At 58.9% G+C, this 22,992-nt stretch overlaps 1 protein-coding gene across 3 annotated transcripts; it reads left to right on the top strand.

Annotated features, from left to right (window-relative positions):
• Positions 1-48: 48 nt before the first annotated feature.
• ARHGAP33 (Rho GTPase activating protein 33) lies at positions 49-13,688 on the top strand. Of its 3 annotated transcripts, XM_059046245.2 has the most exons (22): positions 49-189; positions 2,201-2,298; positions 2,378-2,462; positions 2,816-2,896; positions 3,006-3,143; positions 3,575-3,667; positions 4,601-4,723; positions 4,811-4,888; positions 4,974-5,040; positions 5,124-5,183; positions 5,274-5,426; positions 5,510-5,612; positions 6,799-6,943; positions 7,021-7,103; positions 7,188-7,295; positions 8,697-8,842; positions 9,468-9,621; positions 9,705-9,850; positions 9,931-10,005; positions 11,058-11,735; positions 11,829-12,220; positions 12,305-13,688. In XM_059046245.2, the coding sequence occupies exons 1-22, from the start codon at positions 184-186 to the stop codon at positions 13,082-13,084; spliced, it is 3,792 nt and encodes a 1,263-aa protein (XP_058902228.2). In that variant the 5' UTR covers positions 49-183; the 3' UTR covers positions 13,085-13,688. The 3 variants fall into 3 exon arrangements, with proteins under 3 accessions (XP_058902228.2, XP_058902227.2, XP_066875112.1); XM_059046244.2 differs by having other exon boundaries at positions 11,829-13,688; XM_067019011.1 differs by lacking the exon at positions 3,575-3,667 and having other exon boundaries at positions 11,829-13,688.
• Positions 13,689-22,992: the final 9,304 nt, after the last annotated feature.

Below are 22,992 nucleotides of genomic sequence, written 5' to 3'. Positions count from 1 at the left end.
CCCCATTGCTCCCGCCCCTGTGAGGCTAGTGCCGGAGCCACGGGCAGCCGTTAGGGGCGGGGCCTGCAGCCGCCCGCGCGCAGCTCGCGCCCTCCCCTTTGTGTCGCCATGGCGGCAGCATCGGCGACGAGGACGACGAGCGAGGGGTCCAGTGCGGCCGGCGCCTGAGGAGGCTACGCGACCATGGTGGTGAGGCGCCCACGCGGCCGTCAATCTGTCGGCGAATTCAGTCTGTCCGCGCGGGGCCACGCCCCGCGCGCCCCGCCCCCGGCCCCGCCCGAGCCCGCGGCCTGCACCGCCCCTCACCCCTCACCGCGGTCCCTCTCGTACCCCGGCCTGGTCTTGGGCCCTAGCTCCTACCCGAGCCCCGCCCCCTCAGCGCGCATCCCTTCCACGCCCTGGATGGGGGTGACGGTGACCGAAGACCCAGACTTGGGAGGAAAAAGGGCTGGTCCAGGGAAGGACCCGGCATCCTCCAATTGCCCCCCCCAGGGGCCTGCTGAGGCTCTCTGGGTCCTTCACCAGCCCCTATCCCAGCGCCATCCTCAGCGTCCTCATCCCAGCCTCCAGCCCTCCCTGGCCTAGACCCCTCCTCCTCCTCCTACCATCAGCCGGTTTCTCATTCTTGAGCCCCACCCCCACCCGGCTCCATCCTCAGCCTGACCCTTTTCTTCTCCTTCTCGTCTTTCTCACCCCTTCCCAGTCCCTCTCAACCAACCCTCCCTTATGCCCCATCAGCCTGAACCTTTACTTCAGCCTCTCCAGCTGCTACCCTCCTCCTTACTCCACCCTAATCCCAAGCGTGCACTGTACCCCGATGTGATCCTTGGGTCCTTTCCATCTTCTTGGCCTCATCCCCCCTCCCCCACCGTCTCCCTCTCCCACCGTGCTGCTCCTGCTCATTCATCCATTCATTCCCTCATTCGCTTACTTAACATTCACTGAGACCTCTGTGTAGCCCCTTTGCTCCAGGCACAGAGAAAGTCAGATCCCGTCCTGCCTTGGGGAGCTTCATGGGCTGGAGAGGGACCCACCCAAGAGTGAGACCCAAAGGATGAAGTCGGCATTGTAGGGATATGAAGGAGGGAGAGGCTAGAGCCCAGTCTGAGGAATCCTCATCTGGCAGATGGTTAATTTATTCATCAGATTTTACCCAGCCCCCGCTGTGTGACTGTGCTGGCACTGGGCCTTGGGACCCAGGGAGGAATCAGGCACAACCCAACCTGTGAGGAGCATCAATTCTGTGCCCAGCTCTGTGCTGGGCAATGCTGGGGGACTAGGGACTCAGCCCCAGTCCAATGGGGGAGATGGACTCCTCCATTGGACTGTCACCAGACAGGGACACCTCAGAGTGCTCAAGGCTGTAATGAGGGAAGCTCAGGCAACATCATCAAGCCTGGGATGGGGGTGGCTCAGGGGATGCGGGAGTCCAGAAGAGGGGCCTGACACAGCCTGAAGGGTCAGGGAGAACTTCCAAGAGGTGGGAACATGAGAGTTGAGACCTGAGGGATAAGTGAAAGGACAGGGAAAGGATGGGGAAGAGTGTTCCGTGCAGCAGGAACAGCCTTTGCAAAGCCCTAGAAGGAAATGAGAAGACGGTACTTTTGTTGGACTCTTAGAAGTTTGAGAGCTCTGAGAGCGGAGGCAATGGGAAGAGATGAGGCTGGAGAGGTAAACAGACCAGAATATTTAGACTTTATCTTAAAGACAACAGGGAGCCATTGAAGATTCATGACCTGTGGAGAGACAGAGGCAGATTTGTGTTTTGTGAAAGTTATACTGGCTCTTGCTGTGAAGAAGCTGGCAGGAAGGGAGAGGTGGAAGCAGGAAGACTGATAAGATGGGAGCAGTGACTGTCCAGATGTCTATGAAAGGCGTGGAGAGGCACATACGGGAGATGACTATACTCTGCTGGGGCTACAGGAGGGTTTTAAATGGGGAGAGATGGTACCAACATGCTCTTTCCCTAATTCACCCGTGGGCCCTGCTCTGCCAGCCCCCTCACCCCAGACCACACACGAAGAAGCAGACCTACCCTCAGCCCAGCCTTTACCTCCCCCTGACCTACCCCTCTTCTCCCTGCTCAGGGCAGTGTATGGAGCAATTCGGGGCTGCGGGCCCAGGCTGACAGATAACAATGCTCCCGTTGTCTCTCTGCTCCCATCTCTGGGGGCCTCTGATTCTTCTTTCTGCTCTACAGGCTCGCAGCACTGACAGCCTGGATGGCCCAGGGGAAGGCTCAGTGCAGCCCCTGCCCCCAGCTGGGGGGCCCAGTGTGAAGGGCAAGGCTGGGAAGAGGTGAGAGGTGAGGGAGAGGCTCAACTTAGGAGGGGAGCCAAGCGCAGGAGCTACTAGTGACCTGTCACCTGTCCCCCAGGCTCTCGGCTCCTCGAGGTCCCTTTCCCCGGCTGGCTGACTGTGCCCATTTCCACTACGAGAATGTTGACTTCGGCCACATTCAGGTATGGGGGCTGCACCAGGTGGGTAGGCAAGATCCCACCCAACCCTGAAGCAGTATCAGCCACTTTACCCCTGAAACCTACCCTTGGGACTGGCTGCTCCGTGGCAGGAGCTGCAGGGCAGAAGGGGAGAGTTGTTTATTCATTCATTTGTTCCTTTATTCATTCAGCAACAACTTTTTGTTAGGTGTATGCTTTGTGCCAGGACTCTATACTCTGACTGAGACATCATCAGGCCCTGCCTTTGGGGAGGCTTAGGAGGGGGACACAGACCCATCCTTAGATAATGCCGATCTGGAGAGGTCAGGATTGGAAAAATGTGAGACCCTCACCTGGACCTTTGTTTCCCTCTACAGCTCCTGCTATCTCCAGAGCGTGAAGGTCCCAGCTTCTCTGGAGAGAATGAACTGGTGTTTGGGGTGCAGGTGACCTGTCAGGTGAGGCCACCCACCCCTGCCTCTTATCGAGCCTGGCGGACTGGTTGCCACAGTCCTCAGCTCAGGGTAATGGAACTATTGCTCCCTCCTGTGCTTCCCACTCCCACAGGGCCGTTCCTGGCCAGTTCTCCGCAGTTATGATGACTTCCGTTCCCTGGATGCCCACCTCCACCGGTGCATATTTGACCGGAGGTTTTCCTGCCTCCCAGAGCTTCCCCCACCCCCAGAGGGTGCCAGGGCTGCCCAGGTATACTACTTGTTGTCCCAGCCCCTACCTCAGCCAAGGTGTGTCCTCATCAGAGATGTGTGAAACCACCAAGGCAGGGGAATAGATAAATATTTAAGCACTGGTATGGCCCGAGTCCCAGCCAGTCAGAGGCCTTAGAACTGCAGCAGGGTTCTGGAGACTCCCTTTAGTTGTAGGATCATAGGGAGTTCCCGGGGGTTCCATGGAAGGGTCAGAATGGCCAGACCAATGGGGGCACACAGGGACTCGGCATAGTCTATTTAACCAATTGATATGACAGCATTTCAGTACTTCAGAGCGAGCGGAGCAGCACCCATGCGTACCAGTTGAATTTTGGCTCTGCCAGAGGCGAGCTAGGGCAGTATAGGAGGGCAGTGGGCTGTCTTGGGTGGGGTCTTCTCACATAGCCCACTCTGACAACCTGCCCCCAGATGCTGGTGCCGCTGCTGCTGCAGTACCTGGAGACCCTGTCAGGGCTGGTGGACAGTAACCTCAACTGTGGGCCCGTGCTCACCTGGATGGAGGTGGGCCCGGGCAGGAGGGCTTGGAGCTGGGAGTGAGTGAGGGATGTCTGGGGAGCAAGAACCAGTCTGGGAGGGTGTGTGTGGGCACAGGAAAGAAACGAGTAGGAGTGGAGGAGACGCTGGTATTTCAGTGTCTGTGTGGGCGCTTGCCTATGAGGGAAAAACGTGTGCGCGCATGTGCGCGCACAGGTGTTGAGCTGTAGGGATGTGAGAATTTCAAGGTATATTGGTTAGAAATAGGTTTGGCTGTAGCTCACAGAATGCCAGGCCAAGAGTGGCTTAAAGCAGTGGGGTTGTTTTCTTTTTTTTAATTAATTTATTTTATTTTTGGCTGCATTGGATCTTCGTTGCTGCATGTAGGCTTTCTCTAGTTGCAGGGAGCGGGGGCTACTCTTCTTTGCGATGCACGGGCTTCTCATTGTAGTGGCTTCTCTTGTTGCAGACCACGGGCAGGCTCTAGGAGCGTGGGCTTCAATAGTTGTAGCACACGGGCTTCAGTAGCTGTGGCTCGCGGGCTCTAGAGCGCAGGCTCACTAGTTGTAGCTCATGGGCCTAGTTGCTCTGTGGCATGTGGAATATTCCCGGACCAGGGCTCGAACCCGTGTGCCCTGCATTGGCAGGCGGACTCTTAACCACTGCGCCACCAGGGAAGCCCCAAGCAGCAGGTTTTCAGATAGCAGGTGTTCAGTGTCTGCTATGGAGGACGAGGGTGCAGGGGTGTATCAGAAAGACTTCGGGCAGGGGAGTCCTGGGACATGGAAAGGGCTTTGTTTGGGGAGGTGCAAGAATGTAGGTGTTTGACCAATAGCTCTGAGTGACAGGGGCTTTTGGGTGGGGGACAGGTGGTGGCCTCCATTGGGCATGGAGGAACCTTCTCTGTCTTTATTATTGCCTTCCTCTGGCCTCTCCCTGCCACATTCCCTTCCATCGCAGCTGGACAACCATGGCCGGCGACTGCTCCTCAGTGAGGAGGCCTCACTCAATATTCCTGCGGTGGCCGCTGCCCACGTGGTGAAGCGGTACACGGCCCAGGCACCAGACGAGCTGTCCTTTGAGGTGAGGCTGTGGAGGAGCAGACTCCAGCTGGGTCCCCACTTCCCCTGCGCCTTCTGACCCTCCCTCCTCACACCTGCCCACTCCCAGGTGGGAGACATTGTCTCAGTGATCGACATGCCGCCCACGGAGGATCGGAGCTGGTGGCGGGGCAAGCGGGGCTTCCAGGTGAGCCTGGCTTGGGGTGGACGGGTGGGGTCGGGGCACCGCACCAGCTCAGATGGCCCAGTCACTGACCCGAAACCCTCCTCAGGTCGGATTCTTCCCCAGCGAGTGTGTGGAGCTGTTCACAGAGAGGCCGGGTCCAGGACTAAAGGGGGGTGAGTGTCCTGGGCAAAGTGGGGAGGCCCTCCTGCATCCTTTGCCTGCCATCCATCCTTTCCACCCCTTGTTCGCCCCACAGATGCCGATGGTCCCCCGGGTGGTGTCCCAGCTCCCCAGGGTATCTCCTCTCTGACCTCAGGTAATGCAAACGAGGGGCAAGGCCCCTGCCTCCCACCCCACCAGACTGGGAGCTGCACTGACCCTGTGTGACCCGCCTTTACTCCCACAGCTGTGCCCCGGCCACGTGGGAAGCTGGCCGGCCTCCTCCGCACCTTCATGCACTCCCGCCCTTCCCGGCAGCGGCTGCGGCAGCGGGGCATCTTGCGGCAGAGGGTGTTTGGCTGTGACCTTGGAGAGCACCTCAGCAACTCAGGCCAGGATGGTGAGGCCCGGGCCCACCTGCCCTTCCAGATCCTCCCACCAAGGCTGCAGCCTGCCCAGCCCTGACCCCGCTGTTTCTCCCAGTGCCCCAGGTGCTTCGCTGCTGCTCTGAGTTCATCGAGGCCCATGGGGTGGTAGATGGAATCTATCGGCTCTCGGGTGTGTCATCCAACATCCAGAGGCTACGGTGAGGACCCTCCACCAACCCCTTCCCTCTGCAAACATTTATTGAGCATCATCTCTATTCCAGGCCCTGTGCCATGTGCTGGGGACACAGTTATTGGGAGGGCACAGGGCAGGGTTGGACCGGGGTGGGGGCAGGGAAGGCTTCCTTGAGGAAATGACACCCCAGCTGAGGTCTGAAAGGTGAGAGCAGAGCACGCACTCAAAGCAGAGGGGCCGGCCTTCACTGAACACCTGCCGCATGCCAAGCACTGGGCACTGGGGACGCAGTGGTGCAGGAGACAACCAGAAACTCCTGCCCTCGCGGGGCCCACGTGCTAGAGGAGGAGCCAGACAAGGAAATGAGAGAGTTCACAATAGGTGACAAGTGGTATGGAGAAAAAAAGACAGGCCTAAGGAAGATCATAATAAGAAATCAGGGAGGGGTATTGCGGTTTCAGTAGGGTGGGCGGAGAAGACTTCCTGGGGGAGAGCTTGCTGTGGAGGAGGTGAGGGAGCAAGCCCTGTGCTTATCCACGTTGGAGGGAACAGCCAGCGTGAGGGGAAAGCAGCAGGAGATGATGTCTGTGAAGTGATTAGGCGCAGAGCATGCGGGGCCTTTTTGATGACTGTTAGGATTTGGGCTTTTACTGGGAGTAAGAGGAGAACCACAGGATGGGTTCTGAGCCCAGGAGGGGCAGCGTACATAACAACAGTCTAAGAGGTGGGAAGCAGTGAGGCATGGGCTTCCAAGCTGACAGGAGGGTGGAGCCTGGGGTAGTGAGAGATGAGGCTGAGGTCACGTGCATAGAGCTTTTACCTGAGAAGGTGGGACACTGCCAGGTTGTGAGCAGGGGCCGCTGGGATTTCAGCTGCATTTCCCAGTGGGACCTCTTGGAGCCAGGAAAATGGCACAACTTTGTGGACAGAGCCCGGTCACACTGTGGAAGCAGATAGCCTTGGGTAGCTACAAGCAGGGCATCTCCCACCTGAGCCTCAGTGTCCTTCTCTGTAAGTGGGGTGCCCTTGTCTTTGGCACATAGGGTTGTTGGGGGGAAGGGGGCTCAGGAAGGTTCTGAGAGCCTCTGAAGAGCCCAGCACAGGAAGAGGATTGCATCCACCTGTGGACACTTTAGGGGGCGGGGAAAGGACACGGCCAGGTGGGCTAGCTCTGACCCGAATCTTCCTCCTCCTTGACCTGGTGGCCTCAGGCATGAGTTTGACAGTGAGAGGATCCCTGAACTGTCTGGCCCCGCCTTCCTGCAGGACATCCACAGCGTGTCCTCCCTCTGCAAGCTCTACTTCCGAGAGCTGCCGAACCCCTTGCTCACATACCAGCTCTACGGGAAGTTCAGCGTGAGTGAGGGCGCTGGCAAGGTTGGAGGGTGCTGGGAGGCATGCGGCCCCCCTCATTCATGCCCGCACAATCTCAGGAAGCCATGTCAGTGCCTGGGGAGGAGGAACGCCTGGTGCGGGTCCATGACGTCATCCAGCAGCTGCCCCCGCCGCACTACAGGTAAACCAGGAGGGGCAGGAAAGGGCTGTGGTGGGCTCCCAAGGGAGTTGAGGCTCAGGCGTCCCCCTCCGCTTCCACCCCCAGGACCCTGGAGTACCTGCTGAGGCACTTGGCCCGCATGGCGAGACACAGTGCCAACACCAGCATGCATGCCCGCAACCTGGCCATCGTTTGGGCACCCAACCTGCTACGGTAAGCTGGCAGCTCACCAGCCTGCCCCCCTAGCTCCCTCCCACAGGCTGGGCCTTGAGTCTCCCCCTACCCCTACCCCACCCCAAAAAGCTGGAACCCACCCAGCTTTTGCTCTCTTGTTCATTTCACATATTTCTTAAGTGTTGGATGCCAGTACTCCAGCCCCTGTTCTCAGCACCGGAGACACAGTAGTGAGCAGCAACCTGTGCTCTGGGCTCACATTCTCACACGGGAGATGACAGTGAACCATTACAAGAAAAACACAGAGCACTGTCTGATGGTGATGAGTGGCAAGGAGAAAGATTACAAAGTGGGGAAGGGAGATCTGCAGGGCCATGGCATTTGAAATGTTTAGATTGGCAGTGAAGGCTTCAGGAAGAAGTCTTCCATGGCCAGCAGCAGGGTAAGCCCCAGAGGATTTGATGGTGACCAAGACAGGCAAGTTCTCTGTCCTGGAGGAGTTCAGTTCTTCTTGGGAAACAGATAAGTAAATAAATAAAATAGAAGGTACATGGTAGGTGTAAGAACTACAGGGGAAAAAATAAAGACAGACCTGTAATATAGAGGTTTACAATTTTAAATGAAATGGGTGGGGAAGACTCCATTGAGAAGGTAACATTTGAGTTGATACCTGCAGAAGGTGAGGGAAGGACCCATGTGGATATGTGAGGAGGAGCAAACTAGGCAGAGGGAATAGCAAGTGCAAAGGTCCTGGGGCTGGGTCAGGGCCTAGTGTTTTGGAGGAGCAGCAGAGGGGCCAGTGGTACTGGAGCTGAGTGAGTGAGGGAGGAGTTGAGGGGGAGGAGATGGTAAGGTCAGAGAGGTGATGGACCAGGTAGGGGAGGGACTTATGGGTTGTGGGTCATAGTGAGGACTTTGGCTTTTACCAGGAGTGAGATGCAGCCAGAGGAGGGCTCTGAGGCAGGAGGGCCCTGGTCTGACTCAGGGGTTCACAAGCTCCTTCTGGCTGTGTGTGGGGAGCAGACTGTAGGGGCGGGATGGGACTGGGAGACCAGGGAGGAGGCTGTGTGATGGTCCAGGAGGGAGAGCATGGAGGCTGGGCCGGGGTGGGGGCAGTGGAGGAGCAGAGTTTAGATTCTGGATAGACTTTGTGGGTGGAGCCCACAGGGTCTGCTGAGATTGGATGTGGGTGTGAGGGAAAGAGGGGTCAAGGGCAATTCTAGGGTGTTTGGCCTGAGCCACTAGAAGAAGTACACTGACCGAGATGGGTTAGGCAGGGAGGGACCAGGTTTGGGGAAGGGTTGAGAATGCAGTTTTAGTTTGACAGGGTTGGAGACATTGAATGATAGTCATTGCTTCCAAGGCTCCCTACCTCGCCTGGCCAGAACCCACCAGCTGGGGCTTGAGGCACCCGGCCACCCTCCCCCTCCTCCCATCCAGGTCCATGGAGCTGGAGTCAGTGGGGCTGGGGGGGGCAGCAGCCTTCCGGGAGGTGCGGGTGCAGTCGGTGGTGGTGGAATTCCTGCTCACCCACGTGGACGTCCTGTTCAGCGACACTTTCACCTCTGCTGGCCTTGACCCTGCAGGTATGCCCATTCACCCCCAATGTCCTGACTACTGCCCCCTCATTGTCCGGGCTGCACCGGGAGGGCAGGTGGGCTCCCAGCCCCATCCCTATCCCACTGAAGCTGGACCTCCCTTCTGGCTCCTTGAGGACCCCGCCCCGGCCTCTCCCTCCCCTCCCCCCCCTTCTCATTTCAGCTCCTACGCTCAGGATCCCCACTTCTTGGCCCGGACATCGTTCTTCCTTCACCCCTTGTAGCTCCTGGGGGCGCTCGGGGCCTTGGGTCCACCTGGGAGGAGGTGGGAGGTCCCCAGAGTTGACCCCGCCCCGGCCCCACCCAGACTCCCCGCCCTGCCCGGGACCCCAGCCCAGTCAGGATTCAGCACGTCGGAGGGCCCTCTGGCTCGAGGTAACTGAAGCCAGAGCCGCTGTCCTCGCTGGCTGCTGGGAGCTGCCTCCTCATCAGCTCGTTCTGCCTCACGCCTCCTCCTCACCTGCCTGCTGCCCACCCGTTCCCGCCTGGCCCCCTGCCTTGCCAGCCCGGGTGGGCACGCTGCTGGGCCGGGGCTTGGGCTGTAGCGCTTGGCTTTGCCTGTGGCCTTGAATGGTCCCAGGGCTGACAGCTGCCCCCTTTCCCGACTTCCCAGGCCGCTGCCTCCTCCCCAGGCCCAAGTCCCTTGCGGGCAGCGGCCCCTCCACTCGCCTGCTGACGCTGGAGGAAGCCCAGGCTCGCACCCAGGGCCGGCTGGGGATGCCCAGTGAGCCCACAACTTCCAAGGCCCCAGCTTCACCTGTGGAAAGGTGAGTGGGAGGCCTGGAAGGGGAGGGGCCAGCCTGAGGGCCCCAGCTCTCAGTCTGCCTCCTGTGTCTCACCCAAACTCCAGGAGGAAAGGGGAGAGAGGCGAGAAACAGCGGAAGCCTGGGGGTAGCAGCTGGAAGACCTTCTTTGCCCTGGGCCGGGGCCCCAGCATCCCCCGAAAGAAGCCTCTTCCCTGGCTAGGGGGCACCCGTGCCCGACCGCCGCCTTCAGGTCAGAGGCCGGGCAGCTGGCGTGGTGGTCAGAGAGGCACTGCGTAGTGCCCCTCGTGACCCTTCTTCCTCTCCCTGCAGGCAGCCGACCTGACACTGTCACACTGAGGTCTACCAAGAGTGAGGAGTCTCTGTCATCGCAGGCCAGCGGGGCTGGTGAGCACAGGGCAGCGCTGCCTATGCCCAGGTGGAGCTGGGAGGGACTGGGGCCCTGAGCTGTCCTCCAAGTGGTGTTTTCAGATTTGGGGGTCTTGGGTTTTTTTCGTTTTTAATCTGGACCATAGGTACGATAAGTTGGATAAAGCTTCACCCTTGTTTCATGATGCACTGTGATCACTGGTCCATTCAGCGTCCTTTCAAACAGTCTTTTATTCATCCCTTTTGAAAAAAAAATTAAATAGTATAATGAACGCCCATGAACCCACTGGCCAGAACTAAAGGAGCGCCACTACTACGTTACCTGCGAGCTCCTCCCCCTCCCACCTGCTGCCTCCCCAGCACAGGTGTCCTCTAAATTTGATAGTCTTCATCCCTTTGCATTTACAGTTTAATCACGTACAGGTGCAGGCGTCAATAACATACTGCGAAGTTCTAGTTGTTTTGAAACTTTAATTAAAGGGTATCATTAAAAGCGGTATTGTTTTATATATGGATTCACTCACCACTACATTATAGGCTGCCGTCCTCACTGCTGAGTATAGCTCAGCCTCCTTCCTCTCCGTCAATCTAGTGTTCCATGTGTGGGTATCCCCTTGGGAGTTGCTTGTTCATCCTCCTCCTGATGGATCTGGGGCCTCTGATGAGCTCGCCCGGGAGTGGAGGTGCATTCTGTACGGTATGCTCACGTGCAACTGTACAAGACAAGGCCCAAGTATTTCCCAGACGTGGTCGCCCCACGCTGTACTCCCAGCCACTGTGTATGAGATCTTGCTGGTCTCATGCTCACAGCCAGTGGGGTCGTCAGACTTCATTCTTGCCTTTGGATCTGGAAAGATTCTCTTCATGGACTTGCCATTTATTTCCTTTATCACCCATGAGTCTGAACAGCTCTCCCTGGATTTCCAGCCATTGTGACCCTATCCGGGGACGTGCATCTTCATGTTATTTCCCCAGCTTACTGGGTGGTGTGTCCTGTTCTCACTGATGTATATGGGTATGTAAAGTTCTGACCCCTGACCCCTAACTGCCCCCCCATACTGCCCTTCCAGGCCTCCAGAGGCTGCACAGGCTACGGCGACCCCACTCCAGCAGTGATACTTTTCCTGTGGGCCCAGCACCTGCTGGCTCCTGCGAGAGCCTATCATCCTCTGAGTCCTCCGAGTCCTCTGAGTCCTCCGAGTCCTCCGAGTCCTCCTCCGAGTCCTCAGCAGCTGGGCTGGGGGCACTCTCCGGTTCCCCCTCACACCGAGCCTCAGCCTGGCTAGATGATGGTGACGAGCTGGACTTCAGCCCACCCCGCTGCCTGGAGGGGCTCCGGGGGCTTGACTTTGATCCCCTTACCTTTCGATGCAGCAGCCCCACCCCAGGGGACCCTGCACCTCCTGCCAGCCCGGCACCCCCGGCCCCCGCCTCTGCCTTTCCACCCAGGGTGACCCCCCAGGCCCTCTCGCCCCGTGGGCCCACCAGCTCTGCCTCACCCATTGCCCTGGACATCTCAGAGCCCCTGGCTGTATCGGTGCCACCCGCTGTCCTGGAGCTGCTGGGGGCTGGGGGAACACCTGCCTCGGCCACCCCAGCGCCAGCCCTCAGCCCCAGCCCAGCCCTGCGCCCCCATCTCATCCCCCTGCTGCTGCGTGGAGCTGAGGCCCAGCTGAGCGACACCTGCCAACAGGAGATCTGCAGCAAGCTGGCACTGCCTGGTCCCCGGGGAGCCCAAGGCCAGCACGGTGAGTCCTGTCCAGCCCACCCGACCCCGCACCCTCACAGCCCTGAGGCTGTGCCCAAGACCCTGCTGACTCCTCTTCCCACTCCTCTCCTAGGTGCTGGTATGGATTCACCGCTGCTGCCCCCACCCCTGTCCCTCCTTCGCCCTGGGGGGGCCCCGCCCCCGCCTCCCAAAAACCCAGCACGCCTCATGGCCCTGGCCCTGGCTGAGCGGGCTCAGCAGGTGGCTCAGAGACAGAGTCAGCAGGAGCAGGGGAGCACCCCGTCTGCTCCCCACTCCCCTTTCCATGGCTCGCTGTCCCTGGAGGTGGGCAGTGAGCCCCCAGGGACCTCAGGGAGTGGGCCATCCCCCCACTCCCTAGCCCACCCAGGTGCTTGGGCTCTGGGACCCCCACCCTCCCTACCGAGACAACAAAGCGACGGGAGCCTGGTGAGGAGCCAGCGGCCCACGGGGACCTCAAGGAGGGGACCCAGGGGCCCTTCCCAGGTCAGTGCCCAGCTCAGGACAGGTGGGAGGTGCAGGGATGTGCCAGAGATGGCAGCCCACTTACTGTGTTCTGTCCCCCCACAGGTTCCTACCCCTGGCTTCTCCTCAGCCCCCCGGGAGTGCCTACCATCTTTCCTCGGGGTCCCCAGACCAGGCTTGTACCCCCTCGGCTCCCCATCCTTCCAGCCCAGCTCCCCGGCCCCAGTCTGGAGGAGCCCCCTGGGTCCCCCTGCACCACTGGACAGAGGAGAGAACCTGTACTATGAGATCGAGGCAGGCGAGGGGTCCCCTTACTCTGGTCCCACCCGGTCCTGGAGTCCCTTGCGTTCCATGCCCCCAGATAGGCTCAATGCCTCGTATGGCATGCTTGGCCAATCACCACCACTCCATAGGTCCCCCGACTTCCTGCTCAGTTACCCACCACCCCACTCCTGCTTTCCCCATGACCACCTTGGCTACTCAGCCCCCCAGCACCCTGTCCGGCGCCCCACCCGACCTGAGCCCCTCTATGTCAACCTAGCCCTAGGGCCCAGGGGTCCCTCACCTGCCTCTTCCAGCTCCTCCTCCCCTCCGGCCCACCCCAGAAGCCGCTCTGATCCTGGTCCCCCAGCCCCCCGCCTCCCCCAGAAACAGCGGGCCCCCTGGGGCCACCACACCCCTCACAGGGTGCCTGGGCCCTGGGGCCCTCCAGACTTTCTCCCCTACAGGGCAGCCCCACCAGCCTATGGGAGGGGGGGCGAGCACCACCGAGGGTCCTTGTACAGGAATGGGGGGCAAGGAAGGGAGGGGGCTGGTCCCCCACCCCCCTACCCCACTCCCAGCTGGTCCTTCCACTCTGAGGGCCAGACCCGAAGCTACTGTTGAGCCAGAGCTGGGAGAGACCTTCCTCCTTTCTCTTCTCCCTCACTGATCTTGGTCCAGCCTAATCCCTTGTTGTTTTTTTTGCGGTACGTGGGCCTCTCACTGCTGTGGCCTCTCCCGCTGCGGAGCACAGGCTCCGGACGCGCAGGCTCAGCGGCCATGGCTCACGGGCCCAGCCGCTCCGCGGCATGTGGGATCTTCCCGGACCGGGGCACGAACCCGTGTCCCCTGCATTGGCAGGCGGACTCCCAACCACTGCACCACCAGGAAAGCCCTAATCCCTTGTTTTGTATTCTCTTGAGCTCCTGACCCCTACCCCAGGTTTCTAACTTTGTAACTTGCCTCTGATGTGGGTCCCTAACCTGTTATCATAGCTTACCTACCCTGGGCTGAAGGGCATGCTCATCCCCCCACCATCCTCCATTCTGGGGGCTCTTGCACAAATCTGAGAGGGTTAGGCTGACTCCCTGTCCTCCCTTTCTCTCCAGGAGTTCCCAGCATGTCCTGTCCTGTGCACAGGGGGTGGGGGGACAGCTCCTGCCATCTCCCCCCACATACCCCACTAAACCATTTGACAAAATTAATGAATAAAAATGGTGAAAATGTGGCTGCTAGTGTCATGCTGGGGCCAGGCTCAGTGAATAAAGAGGCAGTAACAGATGGGTTGCTTTCTCATTTTATCATTTCAGCAGGTGCTAAGTGGCGAGTCACTCCTGGGACGCTCTGAGGGGCGATATCTGCAGAGAGGGGTCCATGGGTGCCCTCACAGTTTGTGTCAGGAGTGGGATTGAGCCTGGGCCTGTCTTCAAGTTGGCATCCACCTTGTAGCTCTGCTATGATCTCCTCCAGCAGATCCATCCTGGGGGACAGATGGGTAGGGGTGGACTGAGTGTTATCTCAAGGATGAGGAAAGGGCCTGTGGCCATCCCACCAGTGCCCCATTTCTCACTTCTGCAGGCTGAAGAAGAGACTTCCTCTAATCAGCTCAGGGCTGGGCGCCTGCAGGAGTAAAAAACTAGAGCTGCCACCCGGTGGCCACGGAGCTCAGGATGGCCCTGGGAGGGTGGGGTGGGGCAGGGGCGGGGCTCAGGGTCCTCTGCTTCACCTACCCTCGTGGCCTTCCCTGCCAGCAGCCTCCAGAGTGTGGGAAGCCTCCCTGTGGGTCAGTAGGCAGAGGGTGGGCTCGCAGGGCTGGGGGTCCAGCAGGGCAGCCCTGTGTGTGTGCCGTCGCAGCCCCTGCAGGGCCTGGATCTTGGCTGAGAACTTCCTCTCAAACTGCTCCTCAGAGCTCTGAGTCCCCAGCAGGGAGGCTGAATCCTGAAGGCTGGAGTACAGGGCAGGGCCCTGGGGGAAGCAGGGTTGGTTGGGGGTCACAGGTCATCGAGGGGACAGTTGGGGGTCCCAGGGGGTCCCTGGTCAGAGGAGAGGCAGCCAGGGAAATTGGGGTTGGTGACAACTGGAGGGAGGGGTCACAGGTGAGCAAATGGATGGTGGCACAGGGCTCAGGGTATCCATACTGTTGATCTGGGTTCCAGGCAGCAGTCCAGGCTGACCCTGGCTGTGGGGCTGTGCCCTGGGCAGAGGCTGGGGCTGGGACTCGAGCTGCTGCCTAGAGTCAAGCTGCTGCCCAAGTTCCAGGCTGCACCCCTCTGGACTTTGCTGTGGCCCATGACCTGCAGAGAGCGATGGCAGAGAGCTGGCATGGTTGCCCAGGTGCCCCACAGCTCCCTTGGTCCTCCACATGCCTGTCCTGGCTCCTACCTGGGATGGGGAGGGGCCTGGGGACATCACAGGGGGCACAGGCCTGAGTGCAGTCTTGGCTCTGGGGGAACAGACCAGTTGGTTGGAATGGGGTGGGGGCACAGCTGACCTGTGCTTAGCACCTGCTACCATCCCCTCCTTGCCCTCTAACCTGGTGGAGAACCCTGGGGTGAAGGGCACACTGTGGTCCAATGCATTGGGGAGCTCACCTCAGAGGCTCAGTCCTGTAGAGAGGAGGCCGGGTGTGGGACACGGCCCTGCCTGAGGTTCCAGGGCTACCACCCACCCTGGCCAACCTGCCCTATACCTGAGCCATGGCCTTCTGCAGCAGGTATTGTGTACTCTGCAGGCTGCCCCAGCGGTCAGCAGGCCCTAGACCCAGCCCAGCCCGAACCAGGGCCTGGTAGGGGGCTGGCACCAGGGGGTCCAGGACTGGGCTCTCACCGGCCTCCGGTTCAGCCTTCACCGGCCTCCAGTTCAGGCCCTTCTCTTCCAGCCCAGGGAAGCTCTCCTGTGAGGAAGCATGATTGGGGGACCCAAACGGGTGGGGGGCCTCACTGGGGCAGGGAGCGGGGTCACTCGCTGACCAGTGAAGACCTCCTGGGCCAGGATGTAGAAGTTGTAGAGGTGTAGAGGTCTAAGGTGGCGGCAGGCATGTTACCCTGCCAGATGAGCGCAAGTGTCAACCACGGGCACAGTTCGGGAGGTGGGGGCAGCCCTGGGCCTGGGCCTCCCCACAGGTAGCCCTGCTGTGGCCTGTGGAGGCCGAGGAACCTGGTGAGCCAGTGGCTGTCGGACAGGGACGCAGGGGCAGGCAAGTGAGGCAGGCGCTCACCTGGCCACAGCCAGAGTTGGTGCCGTGGGAGCCCGTGCTCCAGGCTTCTCACCTTCGCCAGGCCTGGACGCATCAGCTGCACAGCATGGGAGCTGAGGCCTCCAGGAGCACACCAGCAGGCCTGCAGGAACAGCAGGGCCTCCAGCACGTGCAGCGACAGGTGGCCGGGCAGCAGGTCGGCACAGGGCAGGGCCCCCACCCTCGGTCCCGGCCACACGGGTTCGAAGAGAAGGCACAGCCCCGACGGGTCGGCCGAGGGGCTCAGTGCCATCAGCAGCAACAGGCTGGGGTGGTGCAGGGCGCTGGGCAGGCGGAGAGCAGGCCACTCGTGAGGAGGTCCCAACCCACACGGGGCAGGGGGCCGCCCTCGGGCACAGATCACCATGGACCAGGGGCTGACGATCTGCCTCAGCCACCAGACGGAGGGGAAACCGAGACCCCGGGTCACACAGCCTGGCAGTGGTAGAACCAGCACCCTGTCCATGGTACACCTCCTTACACCCGCCTCCTCTCAGAGGCCTACAAGACAGTGCGCAGAACTGGGTACCCACTTGCCTGTGGGGAGGGGTCACTCCAGTAGGAGGGCTTCATGCCAAATGCTGGCCCAGAGGCGAAGACTGTCACCGTGGCCACTGCCACACTCCCTGGGCTTCTGTTTCTGAAACACTTGAGTCGGGAGGGCAGGCAGGAGACTGCTCTGCAGGACTGCGCTGGCCTGGGGGGAAGGCTGGGGTGACGTACCTGCAGTGCTGAAGGTCAGGCAACAGCACGTCAGGCTGGGCTCCAGGTGCCTTCAGCTGCCACACGGTCACGGTCACGATCACGGTCACGGGGTGGCCCCTCCACAGGAGGCTGGAGAAACGGGGAGGGGGAGAGAGTGTGGGGCTGAGACAAAGGGGTTTTTCCTGTAAGGGGAGAGGAGAGCTGGACTCTCCCCCGAGCTCTGCTGGACAGCCAGGCGGGGTGTGGGAGGGGTCTCTCTCTCTCACTTGGCCATGAGGGTGTGGGAGCTGCTCTCGTAGGTGCGGTCGGGCTCGCCCCGGGCCGGCTGCAGCTCCTTGGGGTCCACCTGTTACCGGCCCCAGTGGCCACAGGCTGCTCCGCTGGGGGTGGGGAGCGGGGCCATGAGGAAGGAAGAGGACGGAGTGGTCCCCACTCCCTCCAACATCTCCCGCTTACCTGGCCCAACCCTAAGGCTGGGATTTGGGGGGTTCTCCTGATCTGCTCCGGCCTCCGTGCCCTGGGGTAAAGGGCCGTCTGAGAGTAAGTCCAGGGTAGCTGGGAGTGGTGGGTGGGCAGGCTTCGGGATGTGGGCTGTTACCTGTCGGCCTGCATCAGCCGCACACCACCACACAGGCTCCGTCCAGAGCTGGGCTGCAACTGGCCCAGGGGTGCAGTGGGTGCCAACTCACTGCCATGCACCAGTGCTGATGTGTGGGCATGGCAGAGCTGTAACGGCTCCAGCACCCGGACAGGGGGTGGCACATGGGGTGAAGCAGGATGGGGTGCCCGCCCTGACGCCCTCACCCCACCCCAGCCACGGCTCACCTCCCAGCTCTGCTTGGCACCGCCTTGCTCTGCCCACTCCCAAGGGGTGCGACCCTGCTGGTCATGCAGATGCAGGTCACCCCTCGCCTGCAGCACGTGCAGCATCACCAGGCTGCGGCCCGAGAAGGCACCCGCATGCACAGGTGTGCTGCCGTCCAGGCAGCAGCTGCAGCAGAACGATGAGAACAGTAATGGATTAGGAAAGGGACGGAACAGGGACAGGAGGTGGCAGGATGGGAGGACCGAGGGATAAAGGGGTCACTACGATCATGGGAGGTGGCTATCAAGATGGGGGGCTCACTTGGGAACACAGTGGAGTCTGAGAGGGTGAGAGGATCGCGGAGAGCATGGGAGGCACTGGGAGAGTGGGAATAGTCACTGGAGGACAAGAAGGGGCGAACTGAGAGAACAAGGTGGGGGCTGGTCACTGGGGATGGGAGGGTCATCAGGGGATGGAATGGGGTCTGAGGGAGAGAGGCCAGGCCTCTGGGGAAGACAGCCCTGGCTCTCAGGCTCCCTGGGACTCAGACTCAGGGTGCTGGGAGTGTGGGGCATCACCACCTGTCCACTCACTGGTTGGGGCTGGCACCAAAGGCCAGCGGGAGCTGCACGGCAGAGCTGTGGCCCAGCAGCACCGCGAGGAAGGGCGCCGTGTGCCCAGCAGAGTCTCACCATCTACCTGGACAACGGAGGGGCAGCAAGGCTGAGGATTACCCCTGCCCCTTACTCTGGGGGCAGAGGTCCTCTCCCAATTCCCTGCCCCCACAGTCCCTCCTTGACTGGGTGATCCTTGACTCCAGGTTCCGTCTCTATGTCCTGGAACGCCCACCTTCCAGCCACTGGGGACTCTGCCTCGGAATCCATCTCAACACAGTCCTCACCATTAAGTCCACAGGACTGGAACAAGGTGACATCTACCTGCCATGCCAGTATCCATCCCCCATCCCAGAGGTGTCAAAATCACACCAAGGTACCCAGGGGCCAGGAGGAAGTGGACTTCACGGGCACTTGGGCTTATAGGAGCCTCGTGCACTGTCTAGGGCAGGCAGCCTCCACCCAGCTCTGCTTCACTATATGAATACAGGTCCCATGCGGTCAGCACCAAATTCAAGAAAAGCAAACTCTCTGGATTTTATCGGGAAATCTCTCAAGTTTATTTTTGAACACTGCATTTAAGAGCTGAATCCAGGTAGTAACCTCCTCTGGATTCAGCCTCCATGCCCTTGCCAATCCCCTACTCACCATCATCCTGCTCAGAGCCCCCCTCCCAACCCTTCATCTCCACACCCATCACGTCCCAAGACCTGTTTCTCTGCATCCATCATCCCTGGGAGCCTCTTCCTATCAGACTCTATCTACCCATGGTGTCTTTGTCCTTGCATTCCTCTGTAACTGGCAGACACAGCTAATTAATCATGTACTTGGTCCAACCTAGCTTGGTCTCTGCCGCAAAATCCCTTGAAATGTGGTCCTTCAGGAACCTCTGAATATCACATTTACCGCATACTATTTTACTCAGTAGCCTACCATCTTTTGCAATGGCATCCTAACTAGTTTTCTGCATTTGTCATGCCCTGCAGAGGGATCATCTTAAAACACAAATCATTTCACAATATAATCATTACGATAATCACTTCATTTCACGTATAACCTTATACAAGTTGTTCCAAAACAGAAAAATAGAAAAAGAGGGCAAGGCTCATTTTTATGAGGCTAGTACGACCTTAACTCCAAAACCAAACAAGAGTTTCCAGAATCAGAAAAGAAGCTATATATCAATTCAATTTATGATCGTATACGCAAAGCCCCTAAATAAAGTAAAAAGGGTAACCCAATCGATTTATTCCCAGAAAGCAAGGATGATTCAACAAAAGAAAATCTATCAATGTAACAAAACGCATTTATGAATGAAAGGACAAAAATCACGTATAACTGCATCAGTAGATGCAGAAAAAGCACTCGATAAAATTCAATACCTACTTATGATTAGGGAGAAAAAAAACCCACCGCAGAAAACTAAGAATAGATGGGAACTTCCTTACTTGATAAAAATTACAAACCAAAACCCAAAGAGCAAGCATGGTACCTAGTGCAGAAACATAGGCTCTTCTCTTTAATATCAAGAACGAGGAAAGAGATGTCCATTGACAACAAGGTTTGGGAGTTCTGGCCAATACCTTATGACAGGAAAAAGAGATTGGAGTTTAAAGATTGAATAGCTGAGACCAAACTGTCACTGTCTGCAGATAAAACAAAAAAGTACAAGAATCAACACACAATTACAACTATTAAGCAAGTTCAGAAAGTGGCTAGATACACAATCAACTTACAAAAATTGGGGCTTCCCTTGTGGCGCAGTGGTTGAGAGTCCGCCTGCTGATGCAGGGGACGTGGGTTCGTGCTCCGGTCCGGGAAGATCCCACATGCCGTGGAGCGGCTGGGCCCGTGAGCCATGGCCGCTGCGCCTGCGCGTCCGGAGCCTGTGCTCTGCAATCGGAGAGGCCGCAACAGTGAGAGGCCCGCGTCCCGCAAAAAAAAAAAAAAAAAATCAATGAAAAACAGAAAGTATAAATTTGATAGTGTTAATTTCCTGCCTACAACTCCGATGGTTTCCAATCACACACAGAACAAAATCCAACAAAATTCACACCCCTCTTAAGGCCCCTTCCTGTCTGTACCTGCTGCCCCCTCAGCTTCAGGTCTCTCCCTGAGTCCCCTTGTTCCTTGCTGCTACTTACACATACCTAGTGTGTTTTGACTTCAGGGCCTTTTCACTGGCTATTCCATCTTTCTGAAGTGCTCTTCCCCCAGCTGTTTGCATGACTGACTCATACTGTGGGACCCAAGTATCACCCTATCCGAAAGGCCATCCTCTTTACCTCTCCTTTCTACGTCATTCTCATCACCCTCTTAAATTCTCATATTAGATTTCATTCACAATGACCCAGAAGGTCATGTTTACCCATAAATCCCCATCTCAGACAACAGACCCTTGCCACACAATAGGTGCCTGCTACACAATTGTTGACTGGCCAACCGAAGTCGCACCCTTCATCCTGCCCCTTGATCTTGTCCCCCCAGGCAGTTCGAGCAGCCAAACTCTCACCTCTCTCTGCAGGAGCCGGGTGAGGCCCCAGCCTGGGCCCCTGGCCACAGCCAGGCGATGCAGACGGCCCACCTGGCCTCCTGGGTCCCGAATGGAGCCCAGCTCCACGGGGAAGCGAGAACGCAGTGAGGGCATTTGTGGGCTCTGGACTCAGCTCCTGGCCAGGGATCAGCTAGCGGGTCTCATGAGGGCCTGAGGAAGTGAAGGACTAGACCTCTGGGGGGCCAATAAAGACAGAGCTGGCTGGGAGTCCAGGGGGGCAGACTGAGAAAAAAAAAGGCAATTCGAGGGGCTTCCCTGGTGGCGCAGTGGTTGAGGGTCCGCCTGCCGATGCAGGAGACACGGGTTCGTGCCCCGGTCTGGGAGGATCCCGCGAGCCGCGGAGCGGCTGGGCCCGTGAGCCATGGCCGCTGCGCCTGCGCTTCCGGAGCCTGTGCTCCTCAACGGGAGAGGCCACAACAGTGAGAGGCCCGCATACCACAAAAAAAAAAAAAAAAAAAAAAAAAAAAAGGCAATTCGGGAGGCGTCTGCTTTGGAGAGAGGCATCAGACTGAGAAAAGGGGTGGGCTCTGGGACAGCTACAGAACAGGTCAGGGGTCCAAGGGAGTCTGGGAGTGAAGAGGATCTGTGGAAATCTGAGGGCTGGGCGCTGCGTCTGGGAGAGAGGGTGTAAGGGCTACGCGGATAGGATTTGGGCCAGGGAAAGGAGTCTGGGGGCTTGGGAAGAGGGTCTGAAGACTACCTAGGGGCTGAAGGAAGAGGGGTCTGAGGGTTAAGACCTGAGAGGGGCTGGGGTCTACGGGCTGTGAGAGGGAGGCGTCCAAGGGAGGAGGACAGTCTGAGGGCAGGGTCTGAGGGTAATGGCTGGGGTCTGTCGGCTGGGAGAGGGTCTGAGGGTTGGGGGCATGGGCTGAGGTTTTAGGAAAGCATCTGTGTGCTAGGATGGGGTGGATTATGAGAAGGGACGGAGGGAAGGAAGGGGTCTGAGGACTGCACCTGTGGGCTGAGGGAAAGGAGCGCGTAATGAAGACAGGGTCTGATAAAGGGGTGGGGTCTGAGGGCGTAGGAGGGGCGGGAAAGAAGGGAGGAGTATGAGGGAGGGGGAGGTCTGAGGGCGGGGATTTGTGGGCTGGGGAAGGGGCCTGGTGGACAGCTGAGGGCCCGGTCCCTGCAGCTTTGTACCTACCGTTGGGCTCCGACAGTGAGCCCCACGTGGCTGCCACGTGACCCCGTGCCCTAGTTCTGGCGATCTGAGTGGGAATCCTAGGCTCATGCGCACCAGCTGTCTCTGGCCACCTGTGCGCTTGCGCAGTAGCCGCCCTCCCCTGAGAGCCGCCCTTGCGGCCCTGAGGCGACCCAGTAGAAGAGACAGCAATGGCCACCCCAGAGCCACTGACGGCTCCCTAATGTTACCGCCTTCTTGTTTAGGCTGGCGGGCCCTTTATGATCCCTGCCCTTGGCTGTCTTTCCATGCTTTTCATCCACGCCCACGGGCGGTTTCCTCTGTCTCAGCCCCAGCCTCTCCTCTTTGCCCCACACCTGGGGCTCCACAATGTCCTGGACACCTCTCGCTGGACGTGCCCTGGGACCCTCACACCCACTGGGTCCCACACTGGCCTCAGTATCTCCCCCAAACTGCATCTCCTCCCAGATGCCCATCTCAGAGCTGGACCCACTGTCCCCTCTTTAAGCCAGAGCCCTGGGCCTGGCCCTGAATATCTCCCTCAAATCCAGCCTATCGGCTCCACGGCCCTTCCGCTCAGTCTCCTGACTGTTCTTTTCAGCAGCCCCCTCCTCCCTTCCCCACACCCTGCCCTGCTCTGCCCACCTGCCAGGATTCCCCACCCCAGCTTCCTCTGGGCTCTCAGGTGGAAAGCTCAAGGTCCACTGGCCGTGCTGCAGCCAAGGGACTCTCACTAAAGCCCAACCTGACTCTGTCCCTCCCCCGCTTCAAAGCCTCCTTACTCCCCAGTGCCCTTGGGACAGAGTCGATACCCTGCAGTGTGGCACCAGAGGCTGCATGTTCTGGCCCCACCACCTCCATCCTTGTCCCCCGACGCCACAGTCTGTTTATGCACATGCCCTTGTCTTGGAATGCTCTTCTCAGTATTCACTTGGTTATTCTGATGAATTCTCTGGGACGCCCTCTTGATCACCAGGTGTCTCCTCTGGCCTCCTACAGCCTCCAGGCTTTTCCCAACATTGCCCTGATAACTCTGCCTGGGCTCCCCTCATCACAGCCCTGGCCACCCTGGGCTGTCACTGTCTGAAGATAGGCCTGTCTACCCCTACTGGACTAAGAGCTCTGTGAGGCCAGGCCTGGGGTTGTGTTTGGTCACTGTTGTGTCCCTAGCACTGTTCACCTGGAAGCCTAGCTCAGAAGGAGACTCAGTAAATGCTTATTAAATGAGAGAATGGCTTGGTTCTTCTCTCTGCCCCTCTGGGGACATGTGGCCTTAGCCCAGCCTCTAGATCAGTGCCTCAGTGTCTACTTTTCATCTGTGCTCTTCACCTGGGTGTCCACTGGAGTGAAGAAAATTCCCACGTGAGCCACTAACTGGCTGAGTAGAGCTGACCCCAGGCCCATCGCAGGATCGTCTGCCTCAGGGTTGGTGGGGGAGCTCATTAGTCTTTGATCAATGCCCTTGCTATGCTCTAGGG

This window comes from Kogia breviceps, chromosome 18, assembly GCF_026419965.1.
Source record: "Kogia breviceps isolate mKogBre1 chromosome 18, mKogBre1 haplotype 1, whole genome shotgun sequence".
Taxonomy (NCBI): Eukaryota; Metazoa; Chordata; class Mammalia; order Artiodactyla; family Physeteridae; genus Kogia; species Kogia breviceps.
Note: the sequence above shows the minus strand (reverse complement) of the source record. Positions and strands in the feature narration are given on the sequence as shown.